At 47.8% G+C, this 16112-nt stretch overlaps 1 protein-coding gene across 1 annotated transcript in view; it reads left to right on the top strand.

Moving 5' to 3' along the window:
- LOC144103283 (neprilysin-2-like) overlaps positions 1–1700 on the top strand; it is a 38782-nt gene extending 37082 nt beyond the window's left edge. Inside the window, exon 11 of the mRNA XM_077636045.1 lies at positions 729–1700. Coding sequence (XP_077492171.1) covers positions 729–954 — 226 coding nt within the window. The 3' untranslated portion in view covers positions 955–1700. The remainder of the gene's footprint in view (positions 1–728) is intronic.
- The last annotated feature ends 14412 nt before the right edge of the window (positions 1701–16112 follow it).

Here is a 16112-nt window from a genome sequence, read left to right as displayed (position 1 = left end):
AGTTCAGCCATTTCAGGCGGAGTCATGAGCTTTGCGTCCTTCTCTTGGCACGTGCAGTTTTTGAAGGAACACTGAAAAAAAAGGAAAAATACGTTCGCGTACGTTTATCGCGAACAGGTGGATTTCACTGAATATAGAAATTTTATTAGTTCACAAACTATGTAATCTATGAAATACAGGTATCACGGCTACCTACAGGTTTTGAAAACTGCATGGCATTGATTTTTTGGTGCTGATATCTGAGGCTTTTCTTCATCGCCATTCACTCAACGATCACAGGTCTTTCGTTATGTACAGCCTCCGTCAAAAGTATACAGCCCAAGAGGTTTGCTTGTAAGCTGTTTAGCGGGCTCCCCAGAAAATCTAATACAAAGCTTGGGAGGATTGAGGACTCGAAGCCATTTATCGTTCTAGGGATTACAGTCATTGAGTACGCATAATCATGCACTCTGAAGTCCTCGCAAGCAAACTCCTTGGGCTGTATACTTGTGAGGGGGCTGTACGTCACGAATTTGTTTATAAATGCAGGACAGAAACGTTCTAGTTTCAACTCCAACTATAAAAGCAATAAATTAGAATTTTGTTGCCAAAGGAAAGTCAACCGTTCCAAAAAAAAAGTTCATAACATTTTTGATAGGAACTGTATTTGTATGCAGTTACCACGTTCCTTTAAAACGACAGGAACCAGCAATGTTGGCTTATTTACTTCGACTCTCGCGTTCCTGCAGTGACTTGACGTCGGGCGAACAGCTGGGCATATTGGACTGGTCAGGCAGGCTTCAGCTCTACACGCCTGACCAGATTTTCTTCCTCACCTACTGCCTCCGGTTCTGCAACACAGGCATCAACTGCGGCGCTGCAGTGCGCAGTCTCCCCTACTTCGGGACGGCCTTCGGCTGCGGCAAGCGCCTCACTGACGAAGACGAGAAGAACCAGTGCCGCTTCTTCCCATAGTTTCGTTTTAGCTGTTTAACTGCTTATGGAGCTCAGAGCTAATTCATTATCTGACATAATTCATGCATCAATGAAGTGTGGGCCACGAACTTACCGACACTGAACTATGCTAACATATAGATGCCTCCGAACGACATGCTTCGTGGGTAATGACCTTTATATTTGTGCTTGGCACATAGTTGTTCTAAGTTGGCGTTGGACGTCGATATGAAGCGGGAACGGCTAGCGCAAAAGCCCGGGATTCTTCCCCTTTTACTTTTTAGTCACAACCACCATGCATTTCCTGCGTCATTTTTGAACGTTTAACAGTTTTAAGGAAGACTGGTGTCAGCAAAGCGCTATGAAAATAGAAACGCATCAGTTACGAACGATAGCGGCAGCTTGACTGCTTGCAGGAAATTTCCAGCCAAAATTTTTGTTTAGGAAAATTTTAGTTTTTCTCTGTTCTCGAGTTTTGTTCTCTGATTTATTTATCTGGTATTTCGTACGTGCAAGCAGTAAAACATTTTCGGCAATATGTGTTTTGCCGGACTGGAAAGGGGTAATATATAAATTTGGTTTGGGGTAGTGCTCTCACCTTGCCTGCACCGAGTTGCAAAATGAATGGTGTCATATGCTGTGTAAACTGTGCGCCGCCAATAATATATAACAGCTCTAAAGGTGCAACCTGAGAGTTTGTTGCTGGGTTTTGCCTAATTTTCTCAAATGTATAATAAACCACTGATAAACGGCTATCTTATTCACAAAACCGGAAAATCCTTTATGATGAAGCAAGCTGTTTGTTTTCACTTGTCTACAATGTGTAAATAAAGACTGCAACATTGTATATACCTAACGTGTTGTGAGTTATCGCGCAGTCTACTAGATACCTCCGCACACTGAAAAATCCGCATCAAACGCCAGATGAGAGTATTTCCAGCTTGGCCCAAGAGGCGCCATACTTGTGTAAATCTGGAGAAAAGTAACAAAAAGTGGCCGTGGCTCAACTGAGCCGAGCCAGGATATACAGAGCGAGAGCTCTGTTAAGCATGGGGCGACATTGTTTAGCTTTGGTTCACCTTTATTGTTTGAAGACTTCAGCGAGAGCAAATCACGTGGTGCATGACGTGCCACAAGTGCAAGAGCGAGCGTCCAGAGCGGAGGACGTGACTGCCAAGCGAAAGAGAATCACGTGACACATCACATGCCACAGCAGGGGAGGAGCAGCGGCCGAGCAGCAGCCGCGAAGCTGTGGCAACGAAGGGAAAGATGAAGATAGAGGCAGCAGCCACGCGCGACCGTGCACATGCGGCGCGCCTCCTGTTAGAGGTCAAATCTAAGAGCCGGATGACCTTCAGACTTGGTATGGGAGGAGTAAATCTCTTCGATCTAAAAAATAGCAGAGGTTTAGCGCTGGTTAAACTTAGCGAATCGAGTGAAAGCCATGGTTTGACGCCGGAGTCGGTCCGGCGCGCGCCTCATCCATAGAAAGACAGAGCGCCAGCGAAGCAGCTGTTATACCCCCGCTAGTCACCTGGTACAGCAGCGGCGAGGCTCCGAGCGAGCGCAGCGGCGGCGCCTCTCAACAGAGAGTCACGTGGTATGAATTTACTTGCCACACCTCCGCTCCGTCGGCTAAAAGTCAAACGCGTGCCTTTTGGCTTGTAGCCGCGGTAGGGTTCGAGCCCGGGTACTCCGGCTCAGCAGCACCAACAGCGGCTGACTGCGCTTGTTCGGAACTGGTTGTCGCTCAGTTGTTCGTGTTTAGGAGTAGCTTAGCCGACGTAATTTTTTACCGTCGTAGCATACGCGTGTGTGCCTTAAATTACAGCTGCTCCCCATCATAATTTGGCTGCTGCCAGTAATATGTCTAGAAGAAAAATCAAAGGCGCGCTTTTGTCAAGAACAATAGAACGCAGTTTCCCTGGCCCGCTAGGATAGCTGTCGATCGTGGCGCCTCTACAGTCATTGCGGCGCGTCTGCACGACGACCTTCGTCGCGCCTTCTTTTCGTTTCAAGCGCGACTATCGCTGCTGTTCGCTGCACGTTATTGAAGTGCGGGAATTTCGCTTCCCGGATCACGCTCGCTGCGACTCAGGCCGCACGCTTCGCAGCTGCTCGTCGTGTGCCAGCGTAGCTAGAGGCGACGGAGCAGCGCTACGCATTACGTTTTCAATCCGTGGGTTACGGCTTTGCCGATCGTCGTCGGACGACAAGGCGAAGTCAGTCAGCTTCGCTTCGATGGCAAGCTCTAGTGCTGCAGTGTTGCGTTCAGGCGTGCTACCTGCTGCTTCGGATGGCTGGCACGAGCGTGGTTTATTGTGTGCCTCTGTGCGGGTGTGTGTCCGGGCCAAGCGTGCTCTTGTGTGAAATGCGTGCTGCCGACCATCTTTTGTATTTAGACGACACACCCTCCCTGAGTGATGTCTGGCAGTTCGCCCAAGATGCCCAGGCCGCAACGGGGACCCAGACCCGTGCCTACGAGGCTTCCGCTCAAGGGACACCGGCACACCCTGGCGATCGTCTTATGGTGAGCGAGGGTAAACATGCATAAGTAAAAAAAAAATAAAGCTTAGTGGCGGGAGAGGGTATACCGGCGGCATAAGACGCATGTCACGAATTCTCACCTTTGCCGAAAGCAGCGGTTAATAGACGTCGTTGCGTATGGGGAACCTGCGCTGCCAAGGTGGCACTGCAATTGTTCCATTAGGTGACTCAAAACTGCTGTTGTCAGCCGCTTGGACCGCTGCAAACGCGAGAACACATTCTGCGCGATTAGATACCCGCGTTTGGCTGACAGCATTCATTGCCTAGCTTCTATGGGCGTAGCCCAGATAGCTGACGCACTGCACGTGCGCCTTCGACAGAGCGCGGAGGCTCACGCCAATAAGCGCCTGGAGGTGGCGCGGAAAATTACTAAGAGTACTTCCCAAATTTGCTTGCTCTTCTCGCTGGGCAGTGTGGTATGGCGCTGCAATCGGCACTGCAAACTTCAGCGCAAGTTCCCCATAGAAATGTAAGCGCACTGTATGTACCTATAGAGAATTGTACAGAATTCCGTAGAGCGATAACGTTAGTAGCATATTCAGTTAAACAAAAAGGACAAAAAAGCCGAAAAAGTTGTTTCCAAAAGGGGCCGAGCTCTCTGTTACGGCGTGATGAACTTGTGGACTTGTATGCGGGGGAGGATTCGTGTGTAGCTTTGGGAAAGGGAAGTCACCAGTACAAGTGTGTTCCCGATTTCCCAATGAAGGCTTTTAGCTTTATTTTCACAGATAGAAAACGGTCTTTTTGTGGCAATTCAGCAGGAAATTACTCGCCGGAGCGAGTAGGAAGGGGGAGGGTATAATGCAAGCCCGTGGTTTTATAGCCACACAAACAAGCTACCATCCGTCGTGGTAGCACGCGGAGACCCTTTGAGCGCATCTAAAGGATTCCCGCCTGCTTTTTCCAAGCTTATCATAATTGCCCCCTCAACATGGTTGAAGTGTAGTAAGCGCGGGTAACGGATGGTTATCATATCTCGCCGGACTCGGATATCAGAAGTGATTCAGTCCCGTGCCTACTATGGGCGATACGGACGGTTATCGCAAATGCGATCGTCAAGCTACACACAAGAAATGAAACGATGACTTTGCGGGGACAACCGGCTTTACTGCTGGCAATTCCGAGCACGCCGCCGGTTCTCGATGCACGACCCTTGCGCTGTGCTCTTGTCTTCGCAGAAGCTGTCCACTCGAGACGTGTGTGCTTGAACTTTTGCTGATGCGTCGTTTTATAGTTTTTTTTTCATTATACCGGGGGGGGGGGGGGGGGTCGCGCTCGTCACGAATATTTACGGGGTGAAGCAGCGTTTCAGTTGGGTGTTTTCTCACCGCCTGTCTAATTTGTTTTTCTATGTGCTCGCTTCGTTTCCACTTTGGCTACCAGGAAGAAAGAAAGCCGGGCTGCATAGCAGTTTAATTAACGAGGGCACGGCTGCTACGTAGTGTAAAAGGCCGTCAACAAAGGAGTTAAAAATAACATCCTTCATGGCCTTCATTCAGAACCTTCCATTTTTAACCTTTTTCTTCCGTGTTTTTGTTGAACACCCCTTTTCACGCGGTTGCCTTTAATCATTACTGATTAGTAACGGTGTTTTTGCTTTGGTCGTGCTTCTTCGTTTTTGGAGCGAAAGCTCAACCACTCGAGGTTCAACTCAATTTCGCCTGGCTGTGCGTGTTCGACCTTGAAGCCTCACCAAGGTCAAACCAAGCACGCACCCCCAAGACTGCAGTGTATGTTTGTGTTTCGCTGCCCATAGCCGTGATATCCTGTATCGTATGGTCACAGATAATGACCTGCAACCACGTTACCACTGACCAGTAGGAACGTGCCCTTTGACCTTGACCTTTAGAGCTTACATTCGCGTCGCCTGATGTGACTTCGAGCGACGGCGTAGCAATGACGTCACTCCATTCTTCGCTATAAATACCGTCGGCTTTTCTTTCGCTCGTATGCTAAGTTCAGCCGTGTTGAACCTCAGCAATTTTTTTTTCAGGCGGTGTAGCGTAGTTAGCTCCTCTGTACCGTTTTGTTTTTCTTCCTCTGTATGGCCAGGTTAAAAAAAATTGCTCAATGAATTGCTCCCCATACCTCGCTTATGGTATTTTGTTTGCTAATCAGATGTACTGCGTCGGTAGTGATTCTAAAATGTATTGATAGGTCGTTGTAGTTTTTGATGGATCTTTGATACGGATTGTCTTTCGCACATAAAGGCAGGCTACGTGCGGTATAAACTCAGTTGCAAGTGAAGTTGATCCTGTCGTTTGTCTGTCTTTTCTGTCCCCGTTGGTTGCACCGTTTTCTTGTTGTCACCTTGAACCTGCTAGCCAAAACAATAGTTTTACTTTATCTCACTAATACAGATTTTCTTCTTCTTTAGAACATATTTTTGTTGACTTGTTTTACTTGCATTTTCAATTTATACGCGCATGAGCACGCCGGTGCACTGATGCAGTGTGCTGCGGAACAAATGAGTTGAAATATTAGCGCTGCTGCTCTCTTAGGTTAACGGGTTGCTCGGACTTTTACACTCATAGGTCTGTTCGGCTTTTCTTTATCATGAGGATCGTCTCTGAGGCAGTGCATGCTTAAATTTTGATTCATTCGCTTTAAAGAGGGTCACTACAATTCGCTAGATAAGCTTGATGGCATCTGTCCTCTTTATTTTTACATTGAACCTGCTACACCTGCTATATCTCCATGCCGCATTATTAAGAAGAGAATAGCAAGTACATACCTTGTCCTAGCTGCTCTAAGAGAAACAAATATGGGCAAGGTATATTGTGACGCATTTGTGCTACTGCTTTTGATTGCGAAAGCTCTTCGTGTCAATGCGTACAGACCTGTAAGGAACACAGGAAATAATTATGACATTCGGTGGAGGGGAGATTATCTTCGCATGGCAATTAATGACTAAATATGTCCTTGTCGTAGCGTAATTAAGCATAACATGTTAACGTCAATTCTTGTGAATATCACCGTTTTACAGTAGTGGGGCAGAGTTGATTTTAACAGCATTTACAGATTTTTCTTGTCCAAGGAAGAGTTTTTATGGCTCCTTGTGGCTCCTTATGCTCTTATTCAGAAACCTTGTCGAACTCACCCGTAGTGGGTCATTTAGTTAATAGTTAACTGATTGGTGCCTCTTTTATTGGTTTGTGTTTTTTAGAAGCTTCGTGTCAGAAAAAATAGTTCGGTCATGTCTTCTAGAGGAAGGTGAGCTGTACATAGTACTGTTACGTCCGTGATCTCACGACCGAGACGTTCTAGCAGGTCCCACAGGCCGAGGAAACACGGCCAGCGGGAAGCAACACAGGGGCCTCAAGACAAGGCCAAACGGGCGAACACGCTTCGGGTTCCTTTTCCCTGCTTAATTTTTTTCCCTTTAGGGGGACTTCAGCAAGCCTATAACTCTTTCCCCTTCACAGGCGAAGCCCCCTGGGCGAGTCAGGCATCGGCGCAAGGTTGACTGAGTTTCAGCCGTAAGACATGAGTCAGTTCAGTGCGGGCTTAACGTCGGCCATGCACTTCTGATGACGCGTGCAATCCAAAAGGTGAGGTCGCTGACTACCTTCAAGATAACATAGGGACGAATATAGTTGACAAGCATTTTATGGCTTCAGCCAAACTTCCTGACTGGACGCCAAAGCCAGACCAGCTCTCCAGGGGCGTAGTTCACTTGGCGATAGTGGTCGTCGCAGTGGGCTTTGGGCGCTCTTGTGAGGTGAGATTTCTCGGGTGGGCTATCCAGCGGACTTCTTCGTCTTGACAAACATGCTCAGCAACCGCAGGTTCTACAACGGGAGGTTGGTATCGGGCGTGCTTCGAAAAGAGCGGACACAGAGGAGGAAGAATTGGCTATAGCCTTTTGTTTGGTTTCTAGCGTTGTTTTACACGTATGTGATAAAAGGTAGGACAGAGGCCCAGTCCTTGCCGTCAGAGGCGATGTACATAGAAAGTATGTCTATCAGTGTCCGGCTGGCTTGCTTTGCTAAACCATTCGTTTGTGGATGATTGGGGGTAGAACGTCTGAATTGCGATGTACACAAACGAAAGAGTTTTTCGACGATATTGTCGCCGAGAAACGGTTGGCGTAAGCAGGGCTGGTTTACTTGCGTTACTTAAACGCGCAAGACGGTGTTGGGACGCGCAAGGCAGCAGGCAGTACGACAAATGAAGATGACAAAGCATCTAGCCCCGAAATGCTCAAGGCTTGCCAACTGCCAGGAAATGCAGTTTAGCCGCGGTATGGCGCCACTAGAGGAGTTAGTAGTGTGGCAGCAGTGATGGCGAAGTGGTGGCCTCGGTCGCTGATCAAAACTCGCGGGGCCCATAACATAGGATAACAGATGACAGCAGAAAGACGGAGACCTGACATGGAGCAGCCGAGGGGAGAGCACATGTCTCACAGTAACGTGGGTTCTAATCAGTACAGAAGATGATCCGGAGGTTGCATGTATGATACTGGCGAGAAGGACACAGGACGTCTACCTTCTCAAAACGAGGTATTGGAAGCGTCACAGTAAGAAGTAGACCAGGAACAGTGCCGTGAGGCGTTTGTGACTCGCACACTGGGTACAGCAAGCCTCATACTTTGTCTCATTACACATCCGCAGCCAACAAAAACGTTCTTGGGTTCGGAAGAGTGTCCGTACAGATCCCAGGTGTCCCGAAGCGGCTTAGCGTGCATGACGCGTGAAACTGTGGAACGCTAGCTTTCAGGCAACATGGTAAGAAAGCGGAGACTAGAGGGAGAACAGACCTTTTTGTACAAAAAGAAGAAACATCTCGTACATAGAATGTATTGGAAGCCGTAGGGTCCTGCGCAGCTGTAAAGAATAGCTTGAGGCACTGTTCTTTCCCGAAGGCAAGTGTAGCTGGGGGTGGCATAAAGTTAGGTGGGCGGATGATAGTTTGCCCGAATGCCTCAGGAAGCATGTGGAGATTAAGCTTGGTGATTGACAACTCTGAGCTTGCTTCTCCTGGAATGTGGGAAGAGTGAATTTCGCAGAAAAAGACAGCCCAGAGGGAAGGATACTTGTCTTTAATGCAGCTATAGTGTACGCTGCGATGAACGGGGTGGGTGTTATATACACGTGCTGTCAACACGTTCAATAATACGACTGCAGGCAGCCGTGTGCTGTGGGATGTCAGTGCAAGTTAAATATACATGTGGTCGAAATTACACCGCAGCCCTACACTGCGGCACCTGTTGCTGTCCTACACGCCAGATGCAAACACCAACGAGGAGTGATGTACGTAGACGCAGCCGACTGTGCAACGAGGAATCACGCGTTTGAAATTCGCGCGGTGATTGAGCCACCAAAAACTCCGAAACCGCGGAGGAAGCGGACATAGCCATTGCCCACACAGACGCTGACGTAATCAACAGCGACTCCAATACTCGATCATTACAGGGGTCAGCGGAAACGTTACCCAGCCCCACACAAAGGGCTTACCAAAGAAGAGGCGGTAGACTGGCGCAGACTACAATCCGGTACCTACCCGCACCTGCACAAACTACACAAGACTCTCCCTACACAATATGTAGATGAATGTCCGTGGTGCCAGGGTAAACCTGCACTAGAGCGTGTCACGTGGACCTAAGGCAGGCTTAGAGCCTAGAATAGAAAACCCGAGTGTGACGCAGTGGGAGCACTTGCTGGCCAGCCAGGACGAGGGAGCGCAAGGATTTCTCGTACGCCGAGCCACGATGGCAGCATTAAATCGCGGCATCCTGAACCAAGGATCGACCACAGTGTCCTGTGACCCGTAATGGTCAAGAGCACTCTAAATTTGTCGCTAATAAAGTTTTTTCCATCCACCCATCCATCCAAATTGACCATACGTAACTCTGCCAGGGGCCGCGTCTCATCGACCTGATCCAGCATTCTAGCAGGATTCAATTGGACACCCATACTAGGGAGATGGACCTGAACTGGCACACGGCCCATTCGGACAATCCCGGGAACGAAGCTGCCCACAATCATGCTCGTGGTTTCGTCGGCTGAGCAGTGGGTATTTCGCACTCTGGTGTGGCGAACGAGAGTCTGACTTTTACGGACAGTACGACCGCCACGTGTTGCTAAGCATGCCGCCATCGCTCACGTCGCTCACCAACAATCATGAAATAATCTGGCGCACACTCCAGGACTACTATCATGCCTGCCTGAAGGTATATGAAACACAAAGGCGCTGTAAATATTGGCTATCACAATAAAAATAACAGCGGAGGAGCTTCCTTCTTGGTCGTGACAGCGCCCAGATTCTCGGACAGCCAGTCAGAAAAAAAAACTTTTTTACAAAAAGGAGGTCAATTGAGGACGATGCACTTCAGCAGATGGTGGCGCCGTGTCGCGGCAGCCGCGAGCACCATAAGAATCTCTCGCAGAGCGTTATGGAGAAGTTTCGTGACGAGAAAGCATTAAAGGGCTCTGGCATTACAAACGCTGTCATTTGCGAGACGACCACGTTTCACTTCGGGTGGTGCTGATGTCGAAGTTACAGACGTTGATGCTTCACTGTTAATAATAATAATAATTGGTTTTGGGGGAAAGGAAATTGCGCAGTATCTGTCTCATATATCCTTGGACACCTGAACCGCGCCGTTAGGGAAGGGATAAATGAGGGAGTGAAAGAAGAAAGGAAGAGAGAGGTGCCGTAGTGGAGGGCTCCGGAATAATTTCGACCACCTGATCTTTAACGTGCACTGACATCGCACAGCACACGGGCGCCTTGCCGTTTTTCCTCCATAAAAACGCAGCTGCCGCGGTCGGGTTCGAACCCGGGAACTCCGGATCAGTAGTCGAGCGCCCTAACCACAGAGCCGCCGCAGCGGGTACTAGGCTAAGTTGCAGGATCTGTTTTAGAAGTGTTTTTTCCAGTCTTTTCTTGAGATATTCTTTATATCTGGATTTACATCCTTTAAATTTTTAACAGTTTTGGAAGATGATTTGCTATACTCTTGCACCCTTGGTTAGTTCTAAAAAATGACAGCGTCCAACTCTTTCTGTTTCTGATGTCGTAGGAAAGTTGCGATGTTTTTGTCAGGTCGCACAGTGTGAGAAAGTAGAGAGAATTTTCAAGCTGTGTTTGTATTTTAGCAAAAGGTTGAATTCGTATATACGCTTGACAGGAAGATTATCAAGAAGTGTAAATAATTCGCTTGTGTGGGCGTCGTACGAAACGTTTGCGATGTGACGGATAGCTCTTTTTTGTAAAAGAAATAGTGTGTGAAAGTTCTTTTGGAATGTTGTGCCCCATACAAGGCTGCAAGAATTTAGGTGAGGAGAGAATAGGGTGTTATACAATAAAACCTTAATCCTTGGAGGAATAGTGTAGCGAAGCCGAGGTCACTTCCAAGGTAAAAGTTAATGTTAAATTTTCAGGCTTTTTTGATGGTGCAAATAAAACGGCCTTTGTTTTTGATGTGTTAATTTTTAGCGAGATAGTCGCACTCCAATCAGACAACAAAGCGAGCGTATTATTGGCTAAATTCCCACGTTTCACGACATTATCTGACTAGAAATGTACTTGTCATCTGCGTAAACTATGAAATGTGCGCTGTCACTGATGTTAATTATATCGTTTACGTATAAGTTAAACAATAACGACCCTAAAATACTGCCTTGCGGGACCCCCGCTGTTAAGCCTTGCAGAGATGAAAGCTCTTCACCAATGGCAACGCTATGTTTCCGATGTGGTAAGTATGATTTTAAAACTGTCAGATCGTTGAACACCTGAACCGCGCCGTAAGGGAAGGGATAAAGGAGGGAGTGAGAGAAAGGAAGAAAGACGTGCCGTAGTGGAAGACCGGCATAATTTTGGACCACCTGGGGATCTTTGAAGTGCACTGACATCGCACAGCTCACGGCCTCCTTAGCGTTTTGACTCCATAAAAACGCAGCCGCCGCGATGTGGTTCGAACCCTGGAACTCCGGATCAGTAGCCGTGCAGAACCAACTTTCAAGACCGGCGCATACGATGTCGGCAGACGCTTTCCCGCTTGACCGAAGGTCAAGGTCAAAGGTCAGAAGTGAAAGGTCAAGGGTCATTGGTGTAAGAGCTCCCTGTGTCGCTGCTGCAGCTGACTAGCACCAGTTATGAACATGGCTTGACCTCCAGCTACATTAAATGTCAAACTTGCGGACCCACGGACCTCTATCTACATTGAAGGTAATAATTTGAAGCCCGCTGACGTTTCGAGACGCTGGCGTAGTGAAGCTTTGAGCTTCAAAATTCTGGGGTCACGAATCATTGGGATCCTACGGTTGACTGCGCCAAATTCCAACCCTCTATTTCAACATATGCGGTGGTCTACGAAGTGTGGGTGTTCATGTATAAGGAGGAAACGCATCAGACAAGACTTCTATTCTGAGGCAGCAGTTATTTCGGACAACCAGGCCGTTATTTAAATGGGCGCTTCATTGAGCACAAACGTTGGCGGAAGCGTGTCCGTATTCTAACTTGAGCATCTTTAAGCCCCAGTGAAGCGTCTTACGGCCCAAGAATCAAACTTCCACGGAGATAGAAGCATTTATCGTTGGCAAATCTGACGCTACGTTCGTCAGTACACCTTCTATCGAACTTTTGGACCGCGAGACTCCGATATTGCAAAGCGTATTGTGAACATTAGCAGAATATGGATCTTGTCAACGTGTGTTTAGTTCCATTCTGCGTGAATAAACCTTCTGTTGCAAGTTAGAGCTGTGAATAAACCTTCTGTCGGAAGTTAGAGCTCGTGCGGAACGAACTAGCCTAAATTTGTTACATTGAGATCAGCTTGGGCCGCTTCACCACATGGCCTTCCTCACTTTTTCAACATATCTGACGGTGTACTGTAACCGGGCGTTCACCAATATGAAAAGAGTATTGGGGACGACGAAACAGTTGCACACGTTACTAACTTTTGGCTGCAGGTTCGCGGAACAGGAGATGATAGTGCAAATGTAAACAGAAGCTTATGACAGATAGGCATCCTTGTTCTGATACAGGACGCTATACATATCATTGGTTGCTTTCCGAGGGTAGCGACGATACTTCATTAACATACCTGTTATTATCCGTTGCAAGGTACTAAGAGGTCAAACTACACTTATTGCGCGAAGTTTTTTACGTCCTATAAGTGTAAATAGAGTTTACGGAGTGTAAATACGTGTTTCAAATTCAAAATTACATATAATTCTATGTGATTGCTCTCTCTCTCTCTCTCTCTCTCGCGCGCGCGCGCGCGTGTGTGAAATGAAAATAACAATTGGTTTTTGAGGAAAGGAAATAGCGCAGTATCTGTCTCACATTCCGGCGGACACCTGAAGCGTGTAGTAAGAGAAGGGATAAAGGAGGGAGTGAAAGAAGAAAGGAAGAAAGAGGTGCCGTAGAGGGGGGCTCCGGAATAACTTCGACGACTTGGGGATCTTTAACGTGCACTGACATTACCATATTGCAGGAAGGATGTAAAGTGTTCTTCAGAAGAAAAAAAAAGACGCTTATGTGTCAGAGATGATAGGCTAGCGTATATAGGTTATGAATATAGGAGTGAGCGATGAGGGACATAAAAATACACAGATGACAGGACATAGAACACAAGCGGATAGGAAGGGCGTACCCGCCACGGTGGCTCAGTGGTTAGTCCTCTAGGCTACTGATCCGGAGTACCCGGGTTCGAACCCGACCGCGGCGGCTGCGTTTCGATGGAGGCGAAACGCAAATGCGCCGGTGTGCTCTGCGATGTTACGTTAAACATCGCCGGGAGGTCTAAATTATTCTGGAGCCCACCATTATGGCATCTCTTTCTTCCTTTCTTCTCTAAGTCCCCCTTTCTCCCTTGCCTTATCGCGCGGTTCAGGTGTCGGCCGATATGTGAGACAGACACTGCGCCATTTCCTTTCCCCCAAAACCAATTACCAATTTACCCAAATTGGTCAAAAATATCCGACCTCATGGCGGTAGGGGCCCGCTCGCCGTAATGTATGGAAAAGTAGTCTAATCGCGTCGTAATACATCGCATACACGATAGATGGCGCTGCCAAAGAGCTAACACTCGTAAATTTAACTCCTTCCAGATGGTGGCGGCAGCTTTTTTTTTTTGCTTACGACAACAACATGAAAGCGCAACTGCAATCGTTACCGGGAAACACGCGGGGAGAAAGAGCGTGCTTCGCATTGTTTGAAGGCGCTGTTATCACACATTATGCGGTTTGCACTTCACACGAGGGCTTCGAATTGGGTCATCCTCTTTCGAAGCAGCTTTAAGCCTAATGTTTAACGGAACACGCGGTTTTAATTGTCGTCACTGCGTGTCGGAGACATTCCTTCCCTTACAGCGTGCCTAACCTTTATCAGGTTAGTCGTCGTGCGAAAAGTGCCGCGATGAAAGCTTAATGAGCAAATTGGTGAAAACCTACCTATTTTATACAAGTAAGAGCCAAGTCCCCGACAACGAAGGGACTTGAAATGAAACACTAGACGCGCCCATCACAGAGGCAGAAGGGGGGCAGGAAATAGTTACTCGAACCAAGATCGGCCCCTGCCCAGATGGGATGACGAATAGCATGCTAAGAAATCAAGACGATAACTCCAGAACAGCCATAACGGGTTACATGCATGAATGCTGGGAGAAAGGAGAAATTCCCCCTTAGTTGAGAACAGCAAATTGCTCATCATTCCGAAGCCAGAAAAGAAGCCGCAAATAGAAAATCTCCGGTCCATATCTCTAACATCTTGCGTAGACAAACTCGCGGAACACGTCGCCCAAACAGGAATATCGATATATATGGAATAAAATAGGCTATGGCCAGGCGAGATGCATGGTTTCCGCCTTCGCCTAAGCACGCAGGATGTCATGCTGCTTCTAAAAACATCACTCACTCTAAAAACAACGGCGCCAAAGTCATCCTAGGGTTTGGCTAAAAAAGGCCTTCGATAACGTTCAACACGGATCGGTACTAGATTGGCTCAGCCAGGCTGGGGTAGGACAGAAGAAAGACCTGGCTACATAAAAAACTTCTATACAAATCGGAAAGCAAGTATAAATTTTCCGGAAACCCAATCAGATGAAATACAACTGAGAAGCAAGGGTACCCCACAAGGGGCAGTGCTGTCGCCCCTTCTCTTCAACATGGCCATGAGAAAAACTTCCCGATGAACTAAAAAGCATAGGAAACCTCAATTTGAAATTCAGTACGTATCCAGATGACATTAATCTCTGGATCAATCAGGGCAGCGACGCAGCGATAGAAAAAAACTAATCGGGAAGCAGCGGATATTATAGCAAACTACACGGCAGAAAGAGGACTCGAATGCTCGCCGGAGAAATAGCAGATGTTCACATAACACGTCAAAAAACTTAAGAACAAGCCACCTTCGAAATTCCAAATCCTTGTAGGAGACAGACACGTACCCGAAGTAGAAACGATCAGAATCGTAGGCCTACACATGGACTCGAATTGCAGAACACCATCGCCATCCCGAAGCTGGAAGAACATACGATGCAGACCCTCAATCCAATCAAAACGGCAACAAGTGAGAGAGGGGGCCTAAAAGAGAAAAACCTGTTCAGGCTAATACAGGCCTTCAAAATCAGCTGAATCAGCTACTCCACGCCGTACCTAAATTTGAAAGCAGCAGAGAGAAATAAGATTGACACTCTCATAAGGAAATGCGTCAAGAAAGCATTAGGGCTGCACCTATCCGCATCTTCAGAGAATCTCCTGCCCTCTATATGGACAACACTGACACAGAACTAGGAGAGGCAGTAAATATATCACAACTAGAGAGGCTCAGTTAACACATGCGTGCAGAGCCAGTCTAGCCAAAATCAGACTCAAAGCAGACAGGGGCATAGGAGAAAGGAAGAAAATTAACAACGAGAACAGTAGCCGCATTAGAATCCCCCTTTCCCAAAAGGCATGCACCGGCACTAGACAAAGAAAGGAGACAAAAGGGAGCCGAAACGCTGGAGCGCCTATATGGCGAAGAACCTAGAGAGAAGGTCGACTACGTAGACTAGGGAGGGGCAAAAGTGAAAAATACATGACAGCCGTGGTGGTGGACGGCCCCGGCAAGCCAGACTGCCGTCACCATAAGGGGGACAAATATATAAAGAGCAGAGGAAGTCGCGATCGCGCTGGCTTGCGTCGGATCAAATGCCGAGTAAATTATGAGTGACAATAAAACTAATAATAATAACTGGTTTTTGGGAATGGAAATGGCGCAGTATCTGTCTGATATATCGTTGGACACCTGAACCGTGCCGTAAGGGAAGCTAAAAAGGAGGGAGGGAAACAAGAAAGGAATAAAGATGTGCCGTACTGGAGGGCTCCGGAATAATTTCGACCATCTGGGGATGTTTAATTTGCACTGACATCGCAGGTAGAGATCTGCAGCCAGCTCACGGGCAGCCTCGTTGCCACGCACAGATTCGTGCGGGGGCGGGGGGGTAGGGGGCGGGAGTCCAGACTATGTTAACTGGCCTGTCCAATTTTCTTTGCCTGAAATGTTTTGGCTGTGAGAGGAGAGACCTCCCTGTACCGAAATTTTGGATTGCAGTTTTACTCCCACCAGCCGAGGTGGCTCAGTGGTTATAGCGCTCGGCTGCTGATCCGAATTTCCCGGGTTCGAACCCGATTGCTGCGGCT

Source organism: Amblyomma americanum, chromosome 9 (assembly GCF_052857255.1).
Source record: "Amblyomma americanum isolate KBUSLIRL-KWMA chromosome 9, ASM5285725v1, whole genome shotgun sequence".
NCBI lineage: Eukaryota > Metazoa > Arthropoda > Arachnida > Ixodida > Ixodidae > Amblyomma > Amblyomma americanum.
The sequence above is the reverse complement of the archived record's forward strand: the minus strand, read 5'-3'. Positions and strand labels throughout refer to the sequence as shown.